Source organism: Pseudopipra pipra, chromosome 3 (assembly GCF_036250125.1).
Source record: "Pseudopipra pipra isolate bDixPip1 chromosome 3, bDixPip1.hap1, whole genome shotgun sequence".
Lineage (NCBI taxonomy): Eukaryota > Metazoa > Chordata > Aves > Passeriformes > Pipridae > Pseudopipra > Pseudopipra pipra.
Genome location: NC_087551.1, coordinates 49,126,656 through 49,150,935, shown reverse-complemented (window position 1 = coordinate 49,150,935; position 24,280 = coordinate 49,126,656). Strand labels below are relative to the sequence as shown.

The window sequence follows — 24,280 nt, the reverse complement described above, 5'->3', positions numbered from 1 at the left end:
GTTCAGTAGAACACAGTTGGTACACTAGTGCCAGGTTTATTGATTCTTTTGTACTTTCTTCTAGTTTTGGGTTTTTTTGTTTGTGGATTTTTGTGTGGTCTGACATCAGCGTAAATTCCTGTTCCTTGGCGAGTTTATGCCCATGTGATCTATCTCCCAGGTCTGCTGTTTCATGATTCTAGGAAATCAACAAGTTACCTAACTTGCTTTTTCCTAGGAGGTTTTGAAAAAGCAAAGATGCTTATTACTAACCAAGAATTTAAGCATTTGTTATTAGCTTTAATCTGTAGAAGAGCAGGAGAAGATACTCCATGGAGTGATTTATTTTTTGTATCTTAGATTAACAAATGATATTCAGTCTGTCTTTGTTTTTCAACAAACTTGGTTATGGATCACCTACTTCCTCAAATTGGTAGTGCTCATTAGGAGTAAAACTCAATCTGGATCTGCCTTAAAAAATTGCTAGTTTACAGTGTAATACAGCACAAAAGCTTTATAAACAAAATTATGTCTCAATCAGCATTTAGGTGTCTGGTAGTTAAAGTTATTAAATGCCTAAGAGTTGTGCTGCTCTCACAAGGTTAGGTCACTTGCTTATGGTACCAAAATGCTGATTGGAGAATAGTGACCATTCTCATGACTGTTCCCATGCTTCATTTTTTGTGTCCTCGGCTTGTAAGAGTTGACAAAAGGAGGAGGACATATGGTAACTAGTTACCAAGGCATTGCTATGTGTTGGAAATTTTCTGCTGCAAGAAAGGACACAGTCCTTTCGTGTGCCTTTACATGAGGAAAAAAAAGATGGGACTAATATGGCGATGAGAATAAAATAGTGTCATTATGATTCCATCTGTAATATACTTGGAAATGCTGATTCAATGGTCTGTACTACTGTAATCTACATTGAGCTATAAGGATGATACTCTGTGAAATAAGCCTTATTTTATTCAGCATTTGTTTAGTCTTGCAAGAGATTTGTTTCTGACTGTTAAGTTGCATTAGTTATTGTAATACTAATAGTTGTAGAAGAAATGAGAGACAGCTATTTATAGTTGTTTATACAAAGAGGTTGGAAAAGAAAGCCGACGGGATGATGTCTATACTGTTTGTTTTCCTTCGTGATTTGTTGTTGTGGTGGGTCAATAATGCAAAGGAATATTACCCCCTCCTCCAAAAAATTCTCACATTTTCCATTGTATGGCAAAATCACATAAGAGGAACTCAACTCAGTTCTGCTGTTGATTTGTTTGGGGTTTTCTTACAGTTACTTCATGAATATTGGATGGTACTTAGGGATCATGTGTCTGCTATTGATGAACTGGCAATGGCTACAGAAAGACTGAGAGTGCGTCATCCTGATGAGCCAAAACCAAATCCACCAGTTCTCCACATCATAGAACCACATGAGGTGAAGTACTGGGCAGGAAAGAATGTGTTTTTTCTGAAAGAACCTACCTCCTACAAAAATAAAATCTGTATCTTGATCTATGTACAAGGTCTATAATATATGCATCTCGTTCAATTTCAGAAAGGGTTGGTGGAGTGTACAGTTCCTATATCAGTATATGGACCTTTTTGGGCTTGTGACTCTTATTTTGATACATTTTTGTTGGCCTTCTGACAGAGTGGCATTTTTCCAAAAGCCTGCTGTCCTTCAAGCAGCAGGTAAATAGCTCTGGTACCTTTCAGTACAATTGTCCAATTTTCCAAGCTGATGGAAAATTAGATTGGAAAATTGATCCTTACCCATATTGCTACTTTCCACAAGGACCTGTAAAACAGCAGTGAACACCTAGAAGACAAATCTTTTTGTCAGTATTTCAGTATGCTCAGGAATTTCTGAGCTACATCTGAGAGACTTTCTGTTCATGATGATAGAGAAAATGCTGGGTTGATTTAAACTCTTAATTTTTTTTTTTTTGCACCAATAGAAATATGTTTTCACTAGAAACATTTTGTATTTTGTTTCAGTGAGATTGAATATTAGATAAAAGTACTTCTTTCTGTAAGGAAATAGATATTTCATCTGTGCGTTGAAACGATTTTTAAAACAGAGCACTTTGCTTAACAAATATGTAACAAAGTTTTAAGAGTTATGTATATATATGCAGTCACAAAAGAAACACCCATTGCTTTGGCTTTCACCTTTCAGGTACCTGCCTCTTCTGCAGTATTAATAACTACTCCACTATCAGCTGTAATTAATCTAAAAAGAAGTCAGTTTTATGTTTGTGTCTTTGTATAGGTTAAATGAAAAGTGTAAACTTTTTTTTCTTACACATTGTTTTTGGAATGAGCAGTTGAGTCTAGAATATATATGGCTGTAAGAAGATAGATGATCAATTCAAAAGAAACTTATAAAAAATAAGTGCTTTTAATTTGATTTTGTCTCTGTAAAGAAACGATAATGCAAATAAAATGATAAAAACCAATTTTCTGTGCTACCTGGGTCTCAGCCCATTCACAGTGCTTTGTTCATACTGAGTGCAGGAAAGGAATAGATAATTATTTTTGCTTGGGGAGAAGCACATCTTAAATGAGCTGTTCTTCTGTCTGTCCCCAGTAAATTATTCAGTTGAATTTCACCAAAAAATTTATTTAAGCCTTATTGTAAAACTTTACTATTTTTTTCCTTTGTTAATACGTGTTTAATAATGTTTTCATAGGTAGAGCAAAATCGAGTGAAACTTCTGAATGACAAGGCAGTTGCCAAATCACAACTTCAGAAGAAATTGGGACAACTTCTATATCTCACTAATTTGGAGAAAGTAAGATTAATGATTCCATGGTCTTTACCCAAATGATGTACTCTGTTTACCCAGTGGAAGATACCTACCATTATTTTTATTTAAAACTTCCATCTTAAAGAAATTGTATTTTCTGTGAAGATTCATTGCATATTGAAATTCAGTGTGTTGTTCTTTGTGTTACTGTGTAGTCATAAAATTATTTATTCCATTATATATTTTGGTTATTTGCTATTACACACTGAAAAAACTATGAACTCATTGGAGATGCTTAAAATTTTCATTAAATTTAATGGGCCATGTTTAGTAGAGGCTGTATAAAATGATTTAACTTTCCACTTACCTTTGCTATTTTACAAAGAGGTTACCTTCTTAAACAGGTCAATCATGTCTGGAGGTTAAATAAGTGTAAAAAAAATCAGACAAACCCCATGTATTATATGTTATTTTAGTCATACTGTTCAAGTAAGTACAATTATATTTAAGTAACATAGATTAAGCAAGGATTTAATTGTTTCTACAACATGTGAAGCTGATAGAAAATATGAGGAGTTTCTTATTTGAAGCTTGTATTTTACTGGGATTTTTCAGAGTTGTAGAGCTGCAGCTGCTATATGAAGGACTGCAGAATGAAAAGTGCTCCTTTTACTTACCATCAGTTGTATATTTTTTTAACTTCTCAAGATGTGCTTTATTCATTAATATATTTTTAATTTGTTCACACAGTAGGGTTTTTTTTAAGGACTTCATTATTCATTTTTTCTAGAAGCTTGTTTTAAACATAGAATAACTTCTTATTTGTTGAAACACAAAGTTGATATTTTTCTTCTACTTTATAGTCTCAGGATAAAACTACTGGGGGAGTGAACCCAGAACCGTGTCCAATCTGTGCTCGTCAACTGGGAAGACAGGTAAGATACTTTTGTCAGAAACATTTGTTTGCCATTTAGAAGCCAATAGATTGAAGAAATAGATAAGCTTTTTGTAGTATACTGTTCTATTTTACTGTAACTGCTCTTATTGACAGTATTTTTTATTTCTAAATAAATGGATATTGCCTACTTAAACAGTAGTAAAATCCAATAGATTAAAGACTGGCAATCTGTATTTCTTTTCACACCACTTACCTGCTGAACTGTGGGAGTTGAAATTTAAGTGGGACTTAATCAACGTCATAAAATACAAAACTATAGTTTAAACTTGACTTACCATGCATTAGGTAAAAACATGAAAGGACTCCTGTACAGTCAAACTAAATTGTCTCTTTTTTTTAGGTAACTATTTTAAGGTGATTTAGCTTCTGTCCACTTTATAGACATCTGTAAGCATGAACTGGTGTCCTACTATGTTTCCAAAATCCCCTCTGTGCTTTTCTTCCAAGGGTAGTACAGGTTTTTACAGAGAACAGCTATTTGTCCTGTTCACTGCCATTATGCTTTATCTTGGAGCTGGAGGAGCTCACTGAAAGGGAAAATAGTCTTTTCTTTTAACTTTCTTTATCTTTTCTTAATAGCGAGACTGCTGCTTTAGATAGTAGCAGCCTTCATCTTGCAAGGAACTTTTCAAATACTTTGTGTCCTGTTTCTGCATGATTAAAAGAACTTTACGAAGCTTAAAAGACCTTCTGCTTGATAATCAGTTGTTTAGTCAATTCTCTCTGCTACTTGGTCCAGTGAAATCTGTTTTCTTTTTCCTCTTAGAATGGCCTATCGAGCAGACTAGTACAGTGTAAGATACTATTTCTGGGTGCAAAACCACTGGTCTACAAATTGCTTCTCTGTTACAGAATGTCATAGCTGACATGTAGATGTTCTAGGCTCACAAAGGAGAACAGCTTCTGCAATGCAATCTGTTGTTTAAAATGCATTCTGTCTAAAAGAGATTAAGCCACTGTTCAAAAGATGTTGTCTAGGACTTAACAGTAGGGAAAAATTAAAGCACTTTGTTTACAACTTACTTAATAAAGACCAGCCTAATATGAATGCATAGGTAAAGACTTTTACAGGAGGCCAATGCTAACATTTTTGTAATTTTTTAAAAATTGTGTAAATATTTAATCTGCATGCTTAACCTAGGCATTAAGAATCATCATTCATAGGAATGAAAGACTGTAATGTCTTCACTGAAGTTCAAAACTGAGAAAATGTAAAAAATGAACAATAAATGCAGAAAATTTCTGTGGATCATGAATCTTTCTGTGCTGAAAAACTTGGAAATTCAGGCTTTTTAGCAGCTGGGATGCTAAAAATTCTAAAATTCTTCAGTTTTAATCTGATGACTGTCATAAAAATAAAGCAATTTCTCTATGAAAATGTAATTTATCATATATTAGTACACTGGTTTTCTTTTGAATTGATCCAAAACTGATACTGTGTTGTGTTGGGTTTTTTTTTCCATTTCCTACATAGTGGGCAGTGCTGACATGTGGACATTGCTTTTGTAACGAGTGTATAGCCATCATCATCCAACAGTACAGCGTTGGCACCCGCCGGAGCTCAATTAAGTGTGCCATCTGCAGGCAGACAACATCCCATAAAGAAATATCCTATGTCTTTACTGCAGAAGCTGCAAATCAGGAGGATGATATTCCTGTAAAGGTGCGTTGTTTATAGGAGCTGTGTGGTCCAAACTTTCAGCAGTGCATATTTGTTTCCTTTTTTTGCATCCTGCACTTAGGCAGTCAAGTGTACTGGATGGTTTTATAAATAGGATGTGTAATGACAAAACTTCTAGACACAAATGTGTAGGAATTCAGTCCTGATTGCACTGTTTTATCTACTTTTCTTGTTAACAGGGGGTTTTCGTTGTGTTAAAGGCAGGGGTGGAGGAAGAGGCAGCATCTCCATGAATCTTTAGCAATACTGACATAGTGCATAGGTACATTTTTGCTTTGCATGAGTATGTTATAGAATCGTGTTAAACAAAAAAACCCCTGTGGTTATTGCAGTTGTAGAAAAAATAGCTAAAATGCAAAGGTAAACGACATATTGGTAATATTTTGATTTAAATGATACTGCTGTCTTTAATTAAAACATGATTATAATACAGCTGGATATACCAGTCTAATCTGATTAGAGTAGTTAAAAGTAATAACTAGTTGTGCTGACAGACTTCCATGGTATCTGTGCAAGTTTCTTCAAATCTTGCAGGTTTTCTAGGGTCGCTGGCCTGTATTGAAGACAGTTGCTACCACATTCACAGTAGTAATTTCAGCCACTCGGGACAAATGGAATTCCATTTTATGAGTAGATGCTTCCTAACTAAAATTATTAGATTTGAAGTAGTTGACAGTATGTAGCACCAGGGGGAGTAAATAGGCTGTATTTTTGAAGTGCTGCTGCTTAGAACCTCACTTCATGCAAGGCTTTTTGCATATTATTTCCTCTGAGTTTAGAGATATCACTCTGTTTCTAACAAAATTCCAAATATGTTTCATAAATTACATTAAAAAATAAAATAACTAGAATAACAAAATTTCATAAATAGAACACAGAAGGAACCTGTCATCTGCTGTCCTGCATACAGGGTTGTTATGTTTTCTTGAAGTATTTCTGCATCAAAAACTTTGAAAAAAAGGAAAAATAAAGCAAAAATATGAATTCTTTGTGAATTCACATGATAAGAATCATTCTTAGTTCATGAAAAATTAGAAATTTATGCTGTAGCTTCATGTACTATCAAAACAAGTAGCTTTGTTAAAAATAAAAATTTCGACCTCATATTCCTTTAGGAACAGTTAACAAAGAATAACTTAGTATGGTTTCTATAGAATACCGAGGTTAAGATCAATAACTTTCAGTATTTATATGAAAAGTGTGTGATTTATTCAGTGTTTTTATTTTAATCTGAGCTTTCTTAACCCCTCCAGTCTCTTCCAGTATTCACTGTCTCTTTCTTTGCATCTCACTGTTTATTGTACCAATACTAACCATCTTAAGTTAATGCTTTAAATGCAAAAGGACTACTGTAAATGGGAGCATTTTATACTGAGAGATTACTGACATCTCTGCGTGTTTTGGTTCTGTGAAAGTTTCCTGTGTCTGGTCAGTATTACAGTGGATATTGCTAGCCTGTCATCTGAGACCCTTTGTTAGAGGGGAGTTTTGGTTCTAATGTGTGTTGTTCCATAGCTCATAACTAATTTCTTTATAAATATTCATCTCGATATTCATCAAAAAGACAGGCTGATGGCATAGGGGTAATGAGTGGGATAACTTTTTTTAAGAGAGACTGAAAACTAAGGGCTTATAACAGCAAGGGTACTTTTGTCACTTTCATCTCTCCATGAAAATTGAGAACAAAATTGAAATTTTTGTGTGTTGTGAACCAAAGCTTTAGTCAACTGTTAGTTCAATAAGTCTAATATAGTTTGTCTAATATAATGTAAGCAAAGGAACAAAGAACTTTGCACACTTAGTTCTGTTTAAAAACTAAAGCAAAAAGACTGTGACCACTTTGATCATTGTGCTGTTCTTTTCTTTGCCATAGTTCCTCTTACTGATCTGATACAAAGTTACCTGTGTGACACCTGAGTCACAGGAATCTGGAGGGTAGAAAAATGAACAACAGTAGCTAAAGCTACTATCTGTTATAGCAGGGAAAAATAGGACCTGTGATAAGGTCTAAAACCAGTCTCTGAGGAAAAGACAGAGCAGATTAGCCAGAACTGTCATCTGAGTCAGAGATGAATGGTATCGGAAAAGCACATAAATGACCCTAGAATTATACAGGAAGTACTAAAAGTTAGTCTCTAACTCTCTCCTAACTATAGGTATTTATGATTGGCAGCCAGCTGCCATAGGGCTGCAAATGTGTCATCCTTTCAGATCATAACACCTGCCGACATTAATTGTCCATCTGACTTTGGAAACAGTGTTAATGTCTATCAGGTGCAACAGAAATTACATGGAAGAAAGCTGGCTTATTTTTATGTCTGTGACATAGACATTTCTATTATTTCTATGTCTGGAATCCCTATGGAAGACCCTGGGAAATAAAATGGTACTGCTTATTGCAGCCTTTGGTGCAACAGTCTGCAGAAAGTCTTTTACGTGTATTTCTGGAGCATTCATTTATCTGCCTAATGTGTGAATGATCAAGCAACCCAGCCTTGGTTCCCAGCTTGTGCCTAGACTGCTGACATCCTTCCCAGCCAATTCTGCAAGCAGCGTGACTTCAGTAAATTTGATCTGTCATTGTTGCAAGCCAACATAGTTAATTCAATGTTCAAAAGACAGGTGCAGACAGAAATAAAACAGTATTTGTCCAGCTGAATCTAGAACAGCTTGAAATTACTATGCATGTAGGAACTAGCAAGAAATTATAGGCTAAGGGGAAAGGGAAGAGTACATAAATCAAAGTGGACAAGAAGTAGAATATAGTATTGGAATAATTAAGCACTGAAATACTTCTGAATGCAGAATATGAAGATGTTTTCATTGCAGCGCACAATTCTTCAAAAATTATTTATATTTACACTTTTCTTATTATTTTAAATATAATTAACAAGCTTCATAGTACTGAACGTAAGTTTGGTGTTGCCAGAATGAGAAACAAAAGCAACAGAAGTCAGTTTTCAAGAAGTGTGAAGGTAGGGAAATTTAAATGTGCATTTGGAAGATTCTCTAAAGACTGTGCCACTAAGTTAAGATGCAGGAGGCCTAATGAGCATGTTTGGTGCAACTGCATTGCTTGGGCTGTCTGTTCTACCTCACGTAGCTTCACTGTTCAGTGTGCTGCACATGCTGTAATACACTGCTGATCCTATAGCAGTGCATTATAAGGGAGAGATAAAAAGAGTTCAGTGCTACTTAACCTGCCCTTCCTCCTTTAAAGTTTTTAAATTTGAGTAGGATATGTAAGACACTTAATATAACATCATTTAATAAAGCCATGAATATGGAAGTTGTTTACTATCCTACTTTACTAATGCTCTTCTTTCACTTTTCAAAGGGAAGTCACTCCACCAAAGTGGAAGCTGTGGTCCGAACACTGAAGAGAATTCAATTTAAAGATCCAGGGGCTAAATCCTTAGTTTTTTCAACGGTATTAATCATCATTTTCTGTCTTGTCTTTGTGTGTGTGAGATTAAAGCATTAATAATATTTGCAGGAATTAGTTTAGCTACCAAAACATTGAATCACTCTCTACAACCAGTTGATTGTTTTGAGAATTTGTGGGGCAAGTCATGTAACTGGGACATGAACAACGATCATAGTCAGCAGATGTAAAAGCTTGTTTCTTTAAAGGGCAAACACTCAGTTTTGTATGGGAGTGTTAGAAATTCTAGATATTTTTGTATGTAATGTGCAGATGTTTTTGATACATTGTAAAACTGTTTTTATGATGGCTGCCGATTTCTTTTATTCAAACTGATCTTTTTAATTACATGTCTTAGTTTTATGAAAGATTTGGTTCCTAGCACACAAATATTTATTTCTTTTTTTTTAATTGCAAATGCTAGTATTTTGAAAAGGTTTTTAATCTATTCTCTCTTAGGGAAGTTAATTAGTATTTTTTAGTTGTCATTGCTGTTTGTAATGTTGAGTTACTTTTATTGTTGTGTGTTTTTGTTTCGTTTTTTTTTTTTACAGTGGCAAGATGTATTGGATATAATTTCAAAAGCTTTGTATGACAACAACATGATTTTTTCTCAGATCAATGGAATTAGTAAATTTCAGGTACATAAAGGATATTTTTATTTAATTATTTTCAATGGGAAAATCATAGTTCATAGAAGTTAATTTGATCCTTTTACTTCATTGCTTCATTTGAGAAACTAAAAGAGCAGCAAATTTATTTGGCAAAAGCTTGGATCTCTAACTCATTAATTCTAAAAATTATAATCACAAAAAGCCCCAGTTTAAAGCTTTTGAAGCTAAACTGTACATTCACTTTTGAGAAAGAAGCATTGGCCTGTCTGTTAAGGATGAGACACACTGATCAGTGTTGTGAGAAGTTCATGCCTTCCTGATATCTGTTGAGTATCTGTTCCGGGATGAACATTATTTCTCTGGAGCCTGTATTAGCTGCTATAATTTCTAGAAAATATAGTCATATCCTCCACACTCTTCGTTGAGGAACTTTTGTCCCACTGCTGTGATGTTTGCCTTTTAGGAAAATCTTTCTGCATTTAAATATGATCCCAACATCAATATTTTGCTGCTGCCTCTTCACACTGGTTCCAATGGACTAAACATCATCGAAGCAACTCACGTTCTGCTTGTGGAACCCATTCTGAATCCAGCACATGAGCTACAGGCTATTGGCAGAGTACATCGTATTGGCCAAACAAAGTAAGATTTAAAATTATGTTGAATGGTTTAGATATGGTCCAGAATAGATCTGCATACTGTAATCAGAATAAATCTAGTTCACCGAACTTCTCAATTTTGGAGATGGGATTATTCATAGGAACTCTGGTTTTAAAGATAATCATAAAAGGGACAGAAAGATTAAATTAAACAATGTTTGCTGAAAATTCACTGTGTATTTTAGGGAGTTGTTTTGTGCTGCAGGGGTAAGATGCAGAAACAAATTGCATTTGGGCCATTTAGGAAGAGTGTAAGCTCTTGAGTCTGAAATTCTGAAAAACCTTGTTCAGCTGGTGCCCTGTTTTATGTGTGCCATTGATGCCTTAGTTTTTAACTTTGAAGTTCTGCTTGCAAACATGTCCAGAAATATCTTAGCTTTGCATGTCCAGGCAACTCATCCTTTATGTTATGAGGGTAAGTTCAGGCATGGCCTGAGTTTGCTTGAGAGGGTCCTTCTAACTGGTCATTCTCAGCTCCAGATTAGGAGCCAAGTAAATTGTTGGGGGTTTTCTGTCTGCTTGTTTTGAGGGGTTGTTTGGTTGGGTTTTTTTCCAAAAAGAACGTTATAGCACACTCACTTTACAACTGATTAGTTTTTTGAATCACAGTTCTGCCCTCATCCCCATCTAGATCTCTTTGAAGATGTTAATGAGTTTGCATATCTCTTGTTTGTTTCAATGTTGTTGATTTTACACGTGTAGTAGTGAAGACTTAACAAAGGTTTTGGAATGTTTGTCCTGAACATATAAGATGTATATGTTTTTCATTAGGTCTCATGTCACTTGAAAAAAAATTAAAACCTGGAACATCAAGGAGAAAAATAGCTGGAGTTAATTCTGAAATAATAATATTCTAGAATAATAGTGGGTTTTGTGTTCTGGAAATAAAGGCAAAGAGAGGACATGAAGAAGCATGTATGTGAAAGAATGTTCATGAACAGGTAGATGTTTGTGTGTGTTGGTAAAGATTTTAAATTAACTGTGAAGGCATAGGGAAGATTGATTGCAACAGCCTGGATTGTAATTTTACATGATGCTGGCACAAAAGGTCTGGCAAAAGCCCTGCAATAAAAGCAGCAAGAATGTACTGTACTTTTTAAGAATTAAGACTTCAGCAAGGCTTATTTGAAAAAGGGCTGTGTTCTAAGTACAGTGAGCATAAGGGAATACTCCTGTATGCAACTATTACCACTTCAGTTGAGTTCTTATTTACTTCTCTTTTTTTGGGGTAGACCTTTGCCTATGAATCCCAAAGTATTCCCCCTGCATTCTTCTGTGAAATGTTGCCTGCCAAAGTTTCAGCTGAAGATATGAAAACTATCTAAGCACTTTCAAGGGCTCTTGTCTCAAAAAATGTTTATACTGGGGAGCCTGGGATGATTTTTCATTTTTATCTTTGGAGCTGACTCTTTTCCATTTCACTTTCTTGTACCTGGCAGGTTTTTTTTATTACTGCTTTCTTTCAGAAATTTTATTTCATAAATGAAGTTGTCATTCTGTGTTATGTCTATTGACATTTTTGTTTTTGTTTTACCAGTGTTTACAGTTCCGTGTTTACTGACTACAATTACTGACTTTTTTAAAAAAAATTATAATATTTTGCTGTCTTCAAAAATAATATTGTTTAAACTCTGGAAATCAGTTTTAATAATCCATCACACTGAGCTCTTGTCTCTTGGAACAACTTGTGGCAATGCAGGATGAACATTGTATATCACCAGTGGGCCAAAGTAATTTCTTTAGGCTCTTGAGGAGGGTTCATTTGTAGTAAGGACACAGAAAGCAGAACTTTGCCCAGCATCTGCATTAGGATTTTAGGTAATACAGCTTATATTCATTTAGTATGTGGTCAGCCAAGTGAGTTTGTGCTCAGGGAGGCACTAAACACCCTGAAATGTCAGTGGAAGTTGTTAATCACCTTTAAGATTTCTTTCTTAAAATAGAGGCATTTTTTCAACATTCTTACAAGAATTAGTGTGAGACAAAATATGATTATGAACTTCATCAATAACAGTATAACTTCTGCTCACTTATGGTCTTGTTTTCTTTTTTTAAACACATTCAGATCTACCATTGTTCACAGGTTCCTGATAAAAGCAACAATAGAAGAGAGAATGCAGACTATGTTGAAAACTGTAGATAGAAGGTATGTGTTGAATTTTTTAAAACATCATTATTACACTGAAAATGAAAAGGTGATTCTCAACCATACTTTTATTATAGTTAGGCATGCATACCTTTGTATATAAAACTCAGCTGTTCTCCTTCAAATTGCTGTGATTGACAAAAAAGTTTTAAGACTTGAAAAATTTTAACCTGGTTCCACTAACTTGAAGCTTGAGGTATTTTAATTCTCTGGAAAGTGTTTTGGTAACGTTTTATCTTATAAAAGCCCAACTAATAAATTATGTGTTATGATTCGTCTTTTCACTTTACGTATTTCCGCGAGTATAAAAACATTGCAATTGATGGAGTAATACTAAGCCTGCCACTGGAGCAACGGCATGTGTGGTAAGCTCTAATACAGGACATGGATTCTTCCTTTCATTACGTTTAAGTTCTACCAAGTTAGTCCAACGGTGCTCTGTCACATTGGTTGGTTTTGCAGTCTGTGCAGGCACTGCCCAGACGCTAGCTTATAGATCAAGCTGCTGTGTAGACACAGAAGTAGTTTTCACTGTGTTTATCCTTCCAAAATCTATAAGCAATGACAGACTGGGCCTGGACTAAAAAGGGTGTTCTTTATGCAAGAAGTGTAAGAGGTTTGTACCTTTTATATATTTTATATGCATGATAAATCTAGGAGGAGGCCTTAGTTTAGGGAAATTTTGCTGGTTAGAGATTATGAAACTAAAAATGGACATGCACATCTTTGGTTATGAAAGATTTCAGTTTTAGCTCTGGAAGAATGATTTATTCGGTTTCCATATCTGTGAAGTAGCACTATTTTACATATAAAATTTGGATAAATGTACAGTGGTTGAATGATCCCATGAGAACTAATGTTTTGAAAGTAATATTAAACGTTATGCATGGAAGCTGAAGACAGTCCCTTAAATGTTAAAAGGGCACAGCAGATTATCCCATGTTCTGCTTTTGCTGGGTTTGCAGTGTTTGGCGTTGACTACTGTTAAGGACCGTAGATGGACTTTGTATCTTACTTAGAATGTACAAGAGCAGTAGCTGATCAGTGTACATGGTTTTCCTGATGAGTTTCAAAGCTGAGCAGTTATTGACTCTGAGCTGTGTGGTCTGTCTCCAGTGCACACAGCTTGTTACTGACATTGATTCTTTCTCTGATGCCTGCATGCAATTTTTTTCCCACAGTCACACGAGCTCTTCCATGAAACAGTCAGAAGCCTCAGTGTTGACAGTGGCAGATTTGGCTGACCTTTTTACAGAGGAAACTGAAGAACTTGAGTAAAAACATTGTTTTGTCCTAATGAAATCAGAAAGTACCTGATCTAATAAGCACCAGGATATAATCCACTTGATCTATCGTTCCTGTAAACATCAACTTACATTTGTTACAGAGTGATTGGAAATTGAAAAGTCTTAATTGTTACTGTTTTATTCTTTGGTGAAGCTCATAGCAGCACACACTTCTGATGGCACTGGAGAAAAGTTGCACTTTGCACATTATACAAAAACATGGATTTTATTCCCAAAGAGCATTTGAGCTGGATGCTAAAACTGAGATCTTGGACCCTTGGTTGAGAGGATTTTTACCATCAGGTTTGATTGGCTAGTAGCTCTGTCTGAGAGCAAAACTATGTGGGTGGTTGGGTGGGAAAGGGAAGCAGAAAAATACAAATCTAATTTTTTTTACTGTACAAAGAGATGTTAGAAAGAATGACTGTAAATTAATATTCTTCTAGAAAGGGCTTGTTAGATTTAATGCAGAGTTACTAAATGTCTTATTGTTAAAACTTCAAATGACTAATCTTTACTAATAATTTGGATATTTGTATTAGGCTTTTAGATATTCATAAAGACTTGTGACAGTTAAATATTTCATTGTTAATGCTTACTTATTGCAAAAAGATGATAATTAAATTATGCTTTTTGTATATATGTTGGTCTGGTGATCAGTTAAAGACTTGAACTTGCTGTACATGTTTTCACTTGAAGCCGTGACTAATTTAGTGCTCTGTTTAAAAAAAAGGCATTTGTTACAGAATTTTCAAAAAATTAATTGGTTAAGCTGCTGATCACTTTGGAATCATATGGTGTGCTTGTGTGCATTTTCTCACTATGATATCTTTGTCTAGTTCTCCCCCTTAAAGATACAGCGATTTAAATATACAAAATAGATGAAATTAAGGTAGGCAGTCTAATTCTTAGGTGCCTGGTCTAAGTTAGATAAACAGTGGAGAGACATGGAACTTTGTGAAGTTTCGTCCTGATATGCGAGATCACTCTACGCTATCTCTGTTAACAGTAGATAGTTTGGAAAACAAATCCAGGCTAATTTTTAGACTGCTAAAAGTAGGCAAGATAAATTTTAAAGCCTTTTGACATAGGTTATGAATTCACACTTATATAACATTTGTTTCTGAAGGTGTTATAGAAGCAAGCTCAGTTACACAGTTGATGTTAAACACAAGTTTGTGTTTAGAGAGTGAGCACAAGCAACAGGCTATGTCCCTCAAATTACAATATTTACTGTTTCAGTAGGCAATGTATTTTGTATATTTTAAAAATCTTACTTAAGGTGGAAATTAAAATTAGTCCTGTAAGAAATCTCATTGTAGAATTTTTAATCATGTCAGCTGATTCATCATAGATTTCTATAGTTATTGAGCTTCTTGAGTTTTGTTTTCAGTCATACAGCATTTGAGCTGCACAGTCAGGTATTAAGCCTATCCACGACAGGTAAGTTTTCTGCTTCTGACAACAGAGGTGAATAGAATTTGCAAGAATAATACTGTATCAAGAAGTGGGTTTTTTGGCATTTATATTCTGTTGGCCTTCTGGACCAATTGGATACTTTTTTTCTAAAGACTATTTGAGTAACTTTACAGACAATGTATCTGTTTCCCATATTTGTAATATGTGCTAGTTGGTTTAGCCCAGAAAGCCAACCGCATCCTGGGCTACATCAAAAGCAGCGTGTCCAGCAGGTCGAGGGAGGTGATTCTGCCCCTCTACTCTGCTCTGATGAGACCCTTCCTGGAGTTCTGCATCCAGTTCTGGGACTCCCAGCAGACAAAGGACATGGGCCTGTTGGAGCCAGTCCAGAGGAGGGCCACTAAGTTGATTACATGGCTTGAGCACCTCTCCTATGAAGGCAGGCTGAAAGAGTTGGGATTGTTCAACTTGGAGAAGAGAGGTTCTCGGGTAACTGTAGAGCACCCTTCCAGTACTCAAAGGGGGCCTGCAAAAGAGCTGGAGACAGACTTTTGACAGGGGCATGTAGTGATAGAACAAGGGGGAATGGCTGAAGGAGGACAGGTTTATACTGAATATTAGGAAAAAATTCTTTACTTTGAGGGTGGTCAGGCACTGGAACAGTTTGCTGAAAGAGGTCAAGGACTCCCCATCCTTGGAAGTGTTCAAGGCCAGATTAGATGGGACTTTGGTCTAGTGGAAAGTGTCCCTGCCCATGGCAGTGGGGTTGGAACTACATGATCTTTAAGGTCCCTTCCAAGCCAAACCACGCTACAATTCTGTATGTACATTTTATTTTGTAGGTTATTGATTTTTTTTGCAGATTACAGTTCGCAGCAAGGCAAATAGAATAGATAGTAGACTTTCTTTAGATGAGATTGATTAAACAGTGTACACAGAAACTGGGACATCTACATCCTTGAACATACTGGGAACTCAAATAACCCTGAGTAACCTGATCCACCTTCGAAGTTGGTCCTGCTATGAGTGGTGTGTTGGACCAGATGACCTCCAGGGATCCCTTCCAACCTAAATTATTTTACAGTGTACTGGAGATCTTGCTGTACAGACATTCCAGGAACTCTGAGAGCAGCAATATTCCAGTTTCCTCGTTGTCTTCAGATAATTTTGATATTGTATGGCAATGTGATTGCACAAGAAGCTGCTGTTCACTCTGAGAAATTATATATCTATGTTAAAAGCTGTGGAAGCACATAGTGTTTACATTCATAGCTCCCACTTTAATTAACTACATGTGGGAAGAATAGTTGTCAGTGAACGTGAAGAAAGAGAGGCAAACTGAAAAATATCTGCTTCCCAAGCTCTTCAAGTTTTTGACTTATTTATATAAAGGTGATGGTTTCATTGTTTATTTACAAACATGTAGTTTTTGAATTCCTAACCAAAAGCATAGCTTCACATCAAGCACTGTGTGAGTCTTAAGTCCTGGCTTATCTTTTTCTATACTGATATAACAGCATGAAATGCCAGATATCTGGTTGTAGGTGCTCTCCTGACTGCCCTGGAGCACCAGGACTTAGAGCTCTGGAAGTATTACATTAAAGTGTGTACAAAGTCATGTCAAATCACCTGTTGAAACTGGAAGGTTGAACTGTTGGAGCATATAGCCAGTATCAGCAGTAAAACAGATTCTTCAAGTTTCACATAATGCTAAATAAAGAGACTAAATGCTTTTTGCCATTCTTTCCAACATTTAGTTTCTTTGACAAAGGTTTTTCTTTCAGACTTCTTACGAGACTTCTCATGAGATGAATTCTTTTTTTTTCTTTCCTGCTAAGGGTGCAGCTTGTACATCTGCAGTGCTTTTCTCTTATCAAAGCACAGTAAGCTTGATTTCACAGTGCTGTCATGGTTTTTTTTCTCTATCAGAACACTCTTTAAAAAGACAGTATCTTAGCTGAGAACAGTTTGCCTTGTTGTAATGCTTCCAACATACTCACAGAAGACAGAAATCTATAAATACTGACTGCAGTGTTTAAATGACATTTGTGTGGACATACCCAAGAGTCGTGTACCAGATTCTCATGTGTTAAAACGTAAACATGATCTGAGGTGCCAGTATTTATCTAGTGAAGTCAGTCCTTTAAAAATGAGGCTTCAGCTGATTACGAAGACCTCAGTGTTGACCTTTCATCTCTTTCAGTTCTATGACAAAAAATGTTGAAAGTTTTCTTGACTGTAGTTGATGAGGGTTTTAGGACAGGTTTTCTCCCTGTTTAGTTCAGTGCTTTGTAAAACAGAGCTGTTGTTTTGGTGTCTGCAAATAGTAAACTTCCTTGAACCACGCAATATCATCGTGTTGGAAACTAAGGTGTTAAACTTGCAGTGTAAATTGAGTTCTGTGAATTTCAGTGTGGATCTTTAAATAAATTTGTAAGTTAAGATCCTCCTTGTTCTCTAAATCAGGCTATGCCAGGAAAAGGTTTTCATCTTGACCTGTTAGGTAACTTTTTAGCATACTAATCAAAGTCCAGCACACTACCGTTTTCATGTAGGTCAGATACTACAAAAGAATATTACCTCAGTCTTCTCTTGCATATTCCAAGTTGTATACTAAGGAGTGGACATAAGAGTTGATGCTTTTTATGAGATAGGCCTTCCAAACCACATGTCTGCCAATGTCTTTAGATGTATTAGAGTTGTCTGTGAGTGGGGTCCTACGTAGATAAAAAGTCCATAGTTGTTACCAGTTAAAACCATAATTAGACATACATCCTCCTGTAAGATTCTGTCTGGATTAGTAGCTGAATACCAGTTAACAGCTCTTTGCTACTATCTTTTGCAGTCCTTATGACTGCGTTAACTTTTTTAGGAGTCAGAATTATTTGTTTAGTTAGAACTATGTTTCAGTTAAATTGGAGAGAAAAAAGTCAGTATTGGTCAATCTCGTGACCAACGTAAGAAAAAATTAACCTTGAAATTTATAGCTCTCTCAAGGTAAGCAATTAGATGAGTTTCTAAAGGAAAACCTAGAAATCTGGGGGGTTTTCTAGATGTAAATAAAGCCTGTTTCTGAAGCTTAATCTAAAGACTTAGTGCTTGAAATCTGTATTTTAAACTTTTCTATACACTGAAAGGCTACTTACAAAGCTACTGTGCCTGTGATTTTTCTTCCTTTTTTGATTGCTTGAAACAAGTGAGGTCTTTACAAGATTATATGCTATAAATGTAGATTAAAGGAATTTCAGAACGGAGAAAAAATAAGGTTCAGGACATCCCTACCTCTCCCTCTGTCTGTGTGTTTCCATTTTTATGTGTCAGTCATCTTGTCACACCCTCCACCCACCCCCATCTCGCTCAGTTTGTTACAAAGAATATTTGTGTTAGTCAGTGGCAGTAGAGTGAAATAGCTAGAGTAAAAACTAGCTTACTGTATCACAGGAAAAGTGTCTGAGGTAAAGGGAATTTTAGCCTAGTATAAATTCTTTTTTATATCTGTAATATTTTCATTTACCACTTTTATTCACCACTGTAGAAGCAGATGTTGAATTTTATATTTCTAGTTTTACATATATCTAGTTTTATATATATCTGACATATAAAAAGGATGCAGTAATCTAATTACTGAGTAATCAGTAATTACAGTAATTACAAGTTTTTACTAGCCAAGTCTATAGGTTTGGGATTCATAAAGTGCACCTGAACCATTGTCACAAATCATGGTGCATCCACTGTCTTCTCCTCTTTAGAGGAGGAGGAGGGAATAGGTAACTACTGATTCAGTGTCCCAAGTCCCAAGTAGTCACTCCACATATTCTACAGTCATACACTGTGTAAAGAGGACAGTTAGTTGAACTCATAGCTTTCAAGTGTCATTAAGGAATTAAGTCATCTGGGGCAGAAGTAAATGATGTAGGGTTTCCAAGTACTAGAATAACTCTCCTTAGACAATTGAATTGTGAGATATCTGTAAACCTCTGGCTTGGCTCCATGCTCTGGCTTGGTTTCCTTCTTTGTATGAGATGTCAGCCTTCCAGGGCTTAACTTCCAAGTTCCTTTGTTTCATGTATTTATAGAGCTGACACAAGCAAGTGCCCAACCCGATTAATTCAACTGGACACATATCAAATTTTATCAGTTTAGGAACAGGTGTCAGTTTTCCATGATGTAACATGTCTTGGTTTGATGGCAGCCTTCACATCAGCTAGAAATTACCTTTTCAAATTCTACCAAGTGTAAGGTCTGACTGCTTACAGGGTGTCTCAAAATATACATTGTTGGTGTGGGCTGGCCTAGATAGTTGTGGAGATTTTTATGCCACTTTTCCTTCCATCCTACCTATGGGGGTTAGTGAGCTAGTAAAATTCATTCTGTATTGCTGTGAATTGTCCCCTCCTTATGCTAACAGGTTCTCATCATTGGTCAGACTTTCTCTTGACTATGTCATTTGGTTAAGGAAGAAAATCTAGACTGCCTTCCTTGTTTATCATGATGGAGTTTTGCCCTGGCAGTCTTGGAGTCTCCTGAAACAGAGGACCACAAATGTGGGGACAGTGACATTTTTTTTATGGATGCTGAAACTTTAGGAGACGAGCTGTATCGGCTGAATGTTCACAAGTCCATGTGGCCTGATGGGATTCATCCCAGCATTCTGAAGGAGTTGGCATATGGTTTGGAAGAACTCCTCTTGATCATCTACCAAACATCTGGGAGGGTTCCTGCTGACTGGAAGCTAGCTAATGTTGTTCCAGTTTACAAGATGGACATAAAGGAAGACCCAGGGAACTACAGACTCGTTAGTCTAACCTCAGTTCCTGGAAAAATTATACAGATTATACCAGGTACTATTGGAAGGCACACACATATGTTGTTTCTCTTTCAATCTTCTATAAAATCTTAGTAAAGCAATGTAGGAGTTGTGGAAATGATTACACTTTGCTAACTGCTTGTGCCATGGTTAGGTCTTAAAAGCAGCTGATTCTATCCTATAATTTCTGTAACAGATGTACAAAGCCCAGAGCATTTCACCACCAGCCAGAAAAGAGATGGAGGGAATATCTCCAAGTCCCAGTGATCCATTCATATCTGCTGTTGCACATGCTGCAGTGGAGGTAGAATCTGCACTAGATGGAGCTGAAGGAGAGGGGAGGAGTTTGGAGGGAAAAAATGAGGAACATTTGTAAAATGTTCCTCTGAGTGCTCTTCTGATGATTTTTCTGTGGGAGGAATGAGTCACTGATATGAGCAATGAATAAACAAAGGGTGAAAGATTGTAAGTGTAGCCTATTCATTGGAGCTTAATGTTCATCTAAATGCAGTGGCACATTTTTGTGTTCCTAATTTGACATATTAGTCACTTTCTTACTGACTGTTGCAATGTGAGCATACAGGGCTTTGCAGTGGTTGAACAAATGTGAATATTGAAAAGTTTTGTCCCCTGTGATACATGTTTTAATGTGCACCTAAGTCATACAACCAAATGTATGCTGTGGATTTGTGAAGGATGACAGTTCAAACTCATAAGATATACATTACAGATTGACCTTCCTGAACCAAACAGGCAAGTTTTACTTAATAAAGGAAAGGTAATTAATCACTTCTGCTGTAAATGAACAAGTGTCTCTGAAGAGGCAAGGCAGTGGACTTTGTAATTGCCTCTTGGGAAATGTTGCACCTATTGAACATTCATGTCTGCAGTGGGGATGAAAGGCAGAAAGCCCAGCCCAGTTCCGTTGTGCAGGGAAACGGAGCGCTGAGAAGTCTGGCCAGAAGCTTGAGCCTGCTATGTTAAATGAGGGACTTGTCATAGATATTTCTGGGGAACCTCTTCTTTTGTGTACTTCAATCTTCTAGCATCTCATAAGCATAGATTTTCTGTAAAGTTTCCACAATTCTTAACAGACACTTTCTTCATCAGGAAGCTATCACTGTTCAGTGGAGTTTTTCTGTTTTCCTTGTGGACCATGTATTTCTTTTTTGTTACTTGTTCTTAAGAAAGGTGGGTGCCCCTGAATCATTAACAGCTCTTGTTAAAAGCCTCTAAAATAGAATTGAAGGACATGAAACACCAAAGGGATAGACAAAGTGAATGAAGTGAGGGAGGATCTACTTCTGCCTAGTAAAGGGCACACTGCTGCTGCTGTGGCAGAGGAGACAGATGTGAGTTGGGGAATGGTAGAGGAGGTATCCAGTCCTATCCTGGGGAAATCAATTCTAAAATAGATAGAAAAGGTTTTCTGAGTAACGTTGGTCTCCACACTTTAGGAATTCTATTGTTGGGCCCAGGACACTATTTGATCATTTGTTGAGGCACTTGATTCTGTGGAGAGGTTTTAAAGCCCAAAGCCACAACCGTGAACTTAAGTCTATAAATTACACACTTTTTGATAGAAAATGTTTTCTTTGATATAAAAGAATATTAACAAATACTGTGTCAGGCATTTGCAAGCAATTTGATGGCCTGTAATTTAATTCTAGATTTCAGTGTGGAAACAGAGTAATTTAATTTTTTTAGTAATAGAAAGTAGAACTAATCAGTTTTTGCAACAGCAAGTTAATGACTTTTAGAAAGCAATGCACAGGAGAGAAGAGCAGTTTTCAATTGTGTTCCAAAACTGAAATTCCAGATAAGCTAGGAAACAAGTATTTTTATTAGCTGCTGTTTCTTTGCATTATACAGATAATGTAATTTCAATGAAATAATTTATTTAGAAAGCAGCAAAACTAAATATTTATTTAAAAATTATTAAGTATGAATAAACGTACAACTTAATGTTCCCATGGTCTCTGAGTAACAACATTCCTATCAATAGCCTTTCTTTTGTACTCAAAGTTTACTTTCAAAATTACATCATAGTATCTCTTGAGGTTTGCGCTGTTTCAAAGCCTTTGTGAACACAAATTTTTGTCTTACATTTTCCTGCTACTGAAAAAACACTGACTGATGTAACATTCATTAAATAACGTTTTCTTTCCATCTTTCTGGTTTTAGAAGAATAGCTGGTGCCTCTTCTGAGAGATAGTGCTTAATCATTTGTGTTCCTATTCCTCAGTATGTAACTGAATTGTCTGATAGATGTTACCTGTTAAGTAGTATCCTTTAATAGGAATGCTCTGCATGTGTAAATAATTGTTATTCAAAACGAAAATTACAGTACATGTAGAAGCCCAGGGGTCAATCCATAATTATTCTTTCCAGTGTGGTTGGTTGCACCCAGCTCCAAAACTGCTGATTTCTGGAAACAGCTCACACTTCCCTATGGCAATTCTTCACTACATTCTCCTGCTCCATGGAGACTGGGCCTGTGACATCTCCTCGATAAAGTTATCTGTTGGATCAGTTGTATCATATTTTCTTTCCTAGAATTGTAAATCAGTCCTGGTCAATCCCAATATACACAAACTATTTTTAAGAGTGTGGTATAATTAGGAGACCTCCTTTGCCCACTGGTTTATTACAGTTCATGTGTTAGTGTTTATAATTCCTTTTAACATTTTCAAAATTTAATAAAATATAAAAAAATGTGCACTTGGTTATACCTAGATAGGACCTAAAGAATAAAGAAAATAGCTGATACATTTCATAAAACCAAACTTCTTGGTAAAGCATGAGAAATTATATTGAAAAGAAGGCATCTTAACTGAGCTTTAAGTCAGCACTCCAGCAGAGCCTTGTTTTTCTGGGCACTTGGCAAATGCTTTGGTTATAATACAAAGTACAAATCCAAACCGGGAGATTTTCCATTGAGTTAAATGGTCTGTGGAGAATTATACAGGGAGAGAGAACCTGCAACCAAAGTGCACAGAAGCTGCAAAGGATGTGAGGGTGGCAAAGGGGACTTGCCCAAAGCAAAGTGGAGATGGAGCCCCAGCCTCCCAAGTGCCAAGGCGGGGACCAGGCTCGCCCACCTGAGCCCACAGGCAGCCAGCACTGGCACAGCACTTGTCTTGGGATGCTGCCTCGCACAGAGCTGCTGGCACGGCAAGTGCTGGAGCCATTCAGCACAAGCTGTCGCACACGGTGCCTGCTGGCACACAACGGGATCCTGTTCCTGCTCTTACTGTGGTATTTATTGTATATTGATGCAGCTCCACAAAGGCTCCTCTGACTTGCTTGGTTCCCTGTAACACTCTCTGCTACCCAGTGTTGTGTGCAGGCAGAGCAAGATTGTCTTCCATGTCCCCCATGCTCAAATGACAGTTTTCAACAGCCGTCCTGTGCTGAGCAGCCAGGCAGTCTTCCTCAAGAGATGTCAGTTCTGGAATAATGTGGAATAAAGTCTGACATTGGGAAAAACACCACAACTATTAACAGACCAGAGCATTTTATGGCCTGATATGCTGAAATATTTATGGTCTAAATAAGCAGGAGATGAAATTTTCCTATCAAAAAGGCAGTACCCCAATTGAAAATGCTGCACGCATTGATCAAGGCTTTTATAGATCTTTTATACTCTGGAACAAACATGTAGCAAAGTGTTAAGTATGTAAGAGGAAGGCACTAAGGCTCTTTGGGGTCCAGTTATTAAAAGATAGTTACATACAAAGTCCACAGTGGGGTCTCATTGAATCAAAAGGAAAATAGCTGGTGTGAGCCACATGCAGGCTTTCGTTAAGATGTGTTATGATGGCACTACCTTATGATATCACCTTGTACTAGCACTTGCACTAACAAAGCACACTTACAGCTTGCCAGACAGAAATATCTTTAGTTTTAAATACTCTAATATAATGTATGTGGTGAGAAATGAAAGGTAGGATCTCAATGGAATCACCCTGAAAACATCCATTTCATATTGAGGTTTCGCTGTGAAGGAGTCAGGAGCCCCCTCTGGCTTTGACAGCCTTGCCAGTCAGGCTTTGGGTAGGTGAGGATGCGCTACCTATAAACACATGACTGAAGGCTGAGTCGGAACCTTGGCTCCTGACTCCCTCCTGGCTGATAGTGCAAAGTATGCTCCCTTGTGTCAGTACCCATGCAGTGAGCTTGAGGAACTGTGTGTGCATGCTGGTGATGACTAGGACCTGTAATCCTCATCCAGGGAGGTGGAAAACAGGAGTGTGTGAAGTAGAACTGCAGTAAGAGAAGTGGGAGTGCATAGGTAATGCCTGAAGGGAGCAACTTTTTCTTTCTAACACACGTGCACACACAAGTAAGAAATTATTGTTACATCTAGTTTTCCTTTGCTTAGCTATCCGTGGTATCCTGAATGAGGAAGATGGTGTGTTAACAGAACGAAAGTTGTTAAGCATTCATATGGCAAAGGAAAAGGGAAAATTTGGACTTCTGACAGTTAAAAGCTAAACAGAAGTCACAGCCGAAGGGAAAGGTCAAAAGTTAAGGTGTGCTACTGGACATTTCCAATGAGAT

At 36.7% G+C, this 24,280-nt stretch overlaps 1 protein-coding gene across 6 annotated transcripts in view; it reads left to right on the top strand.

Moving 5' to 3' along the window:
• SHPRH (SNF2 histone linker PHD RING helicase) overlaps window positions 1–22,249 on the top strand; it is a 62,011-nt gene extending 39,762 nt beyond the window's left edge. For all 6 annotated transcript variants that reach the window (XM_064649047.1, XM_064649045.1, XM_064649046.1 and 3 more), the window contains 9 exons: window positions 1,265–1,408; window positions 2,667–2,768; window positions 3,587–3,658; window positions 5,156–5,344; window positions 8,700–8,792; window positions 9,341–9,427; window positions 9,864–10,042; window positions 12,125–12,205; window positions 13,387–22,249. In XM_064649047.1, coding sequence (XP_064505117.1) covers window positions 1,265–1,408; window positions 2,667–2,768; window positions 3,587–3,658; window positions 5,156–5,344; window positions 8,700–8,792; window positions 9,341–9,427; window positions 9,864–10,042; window positions 12,125–12,205; window positions 13,387–13,483 — 1,044 coding nt within the window. In that variant the 3' untranslated portion in view covers window positions 13,484–22,249. The remainder of the gene's footprint in view (window positions 1–1,264; window positions 1,409–2,666; window positions 2,769–3,586; window positions 3,659–5,155; window positions 5,345–8,699; window positions 8,793–9,340; window positions 9,428–9,863; window positions 10,043–12,124; window positions 12,206–13,386) is intronic.
• Window positions 22,250–24,280: the final 2,031 nt, after the last annotated feature.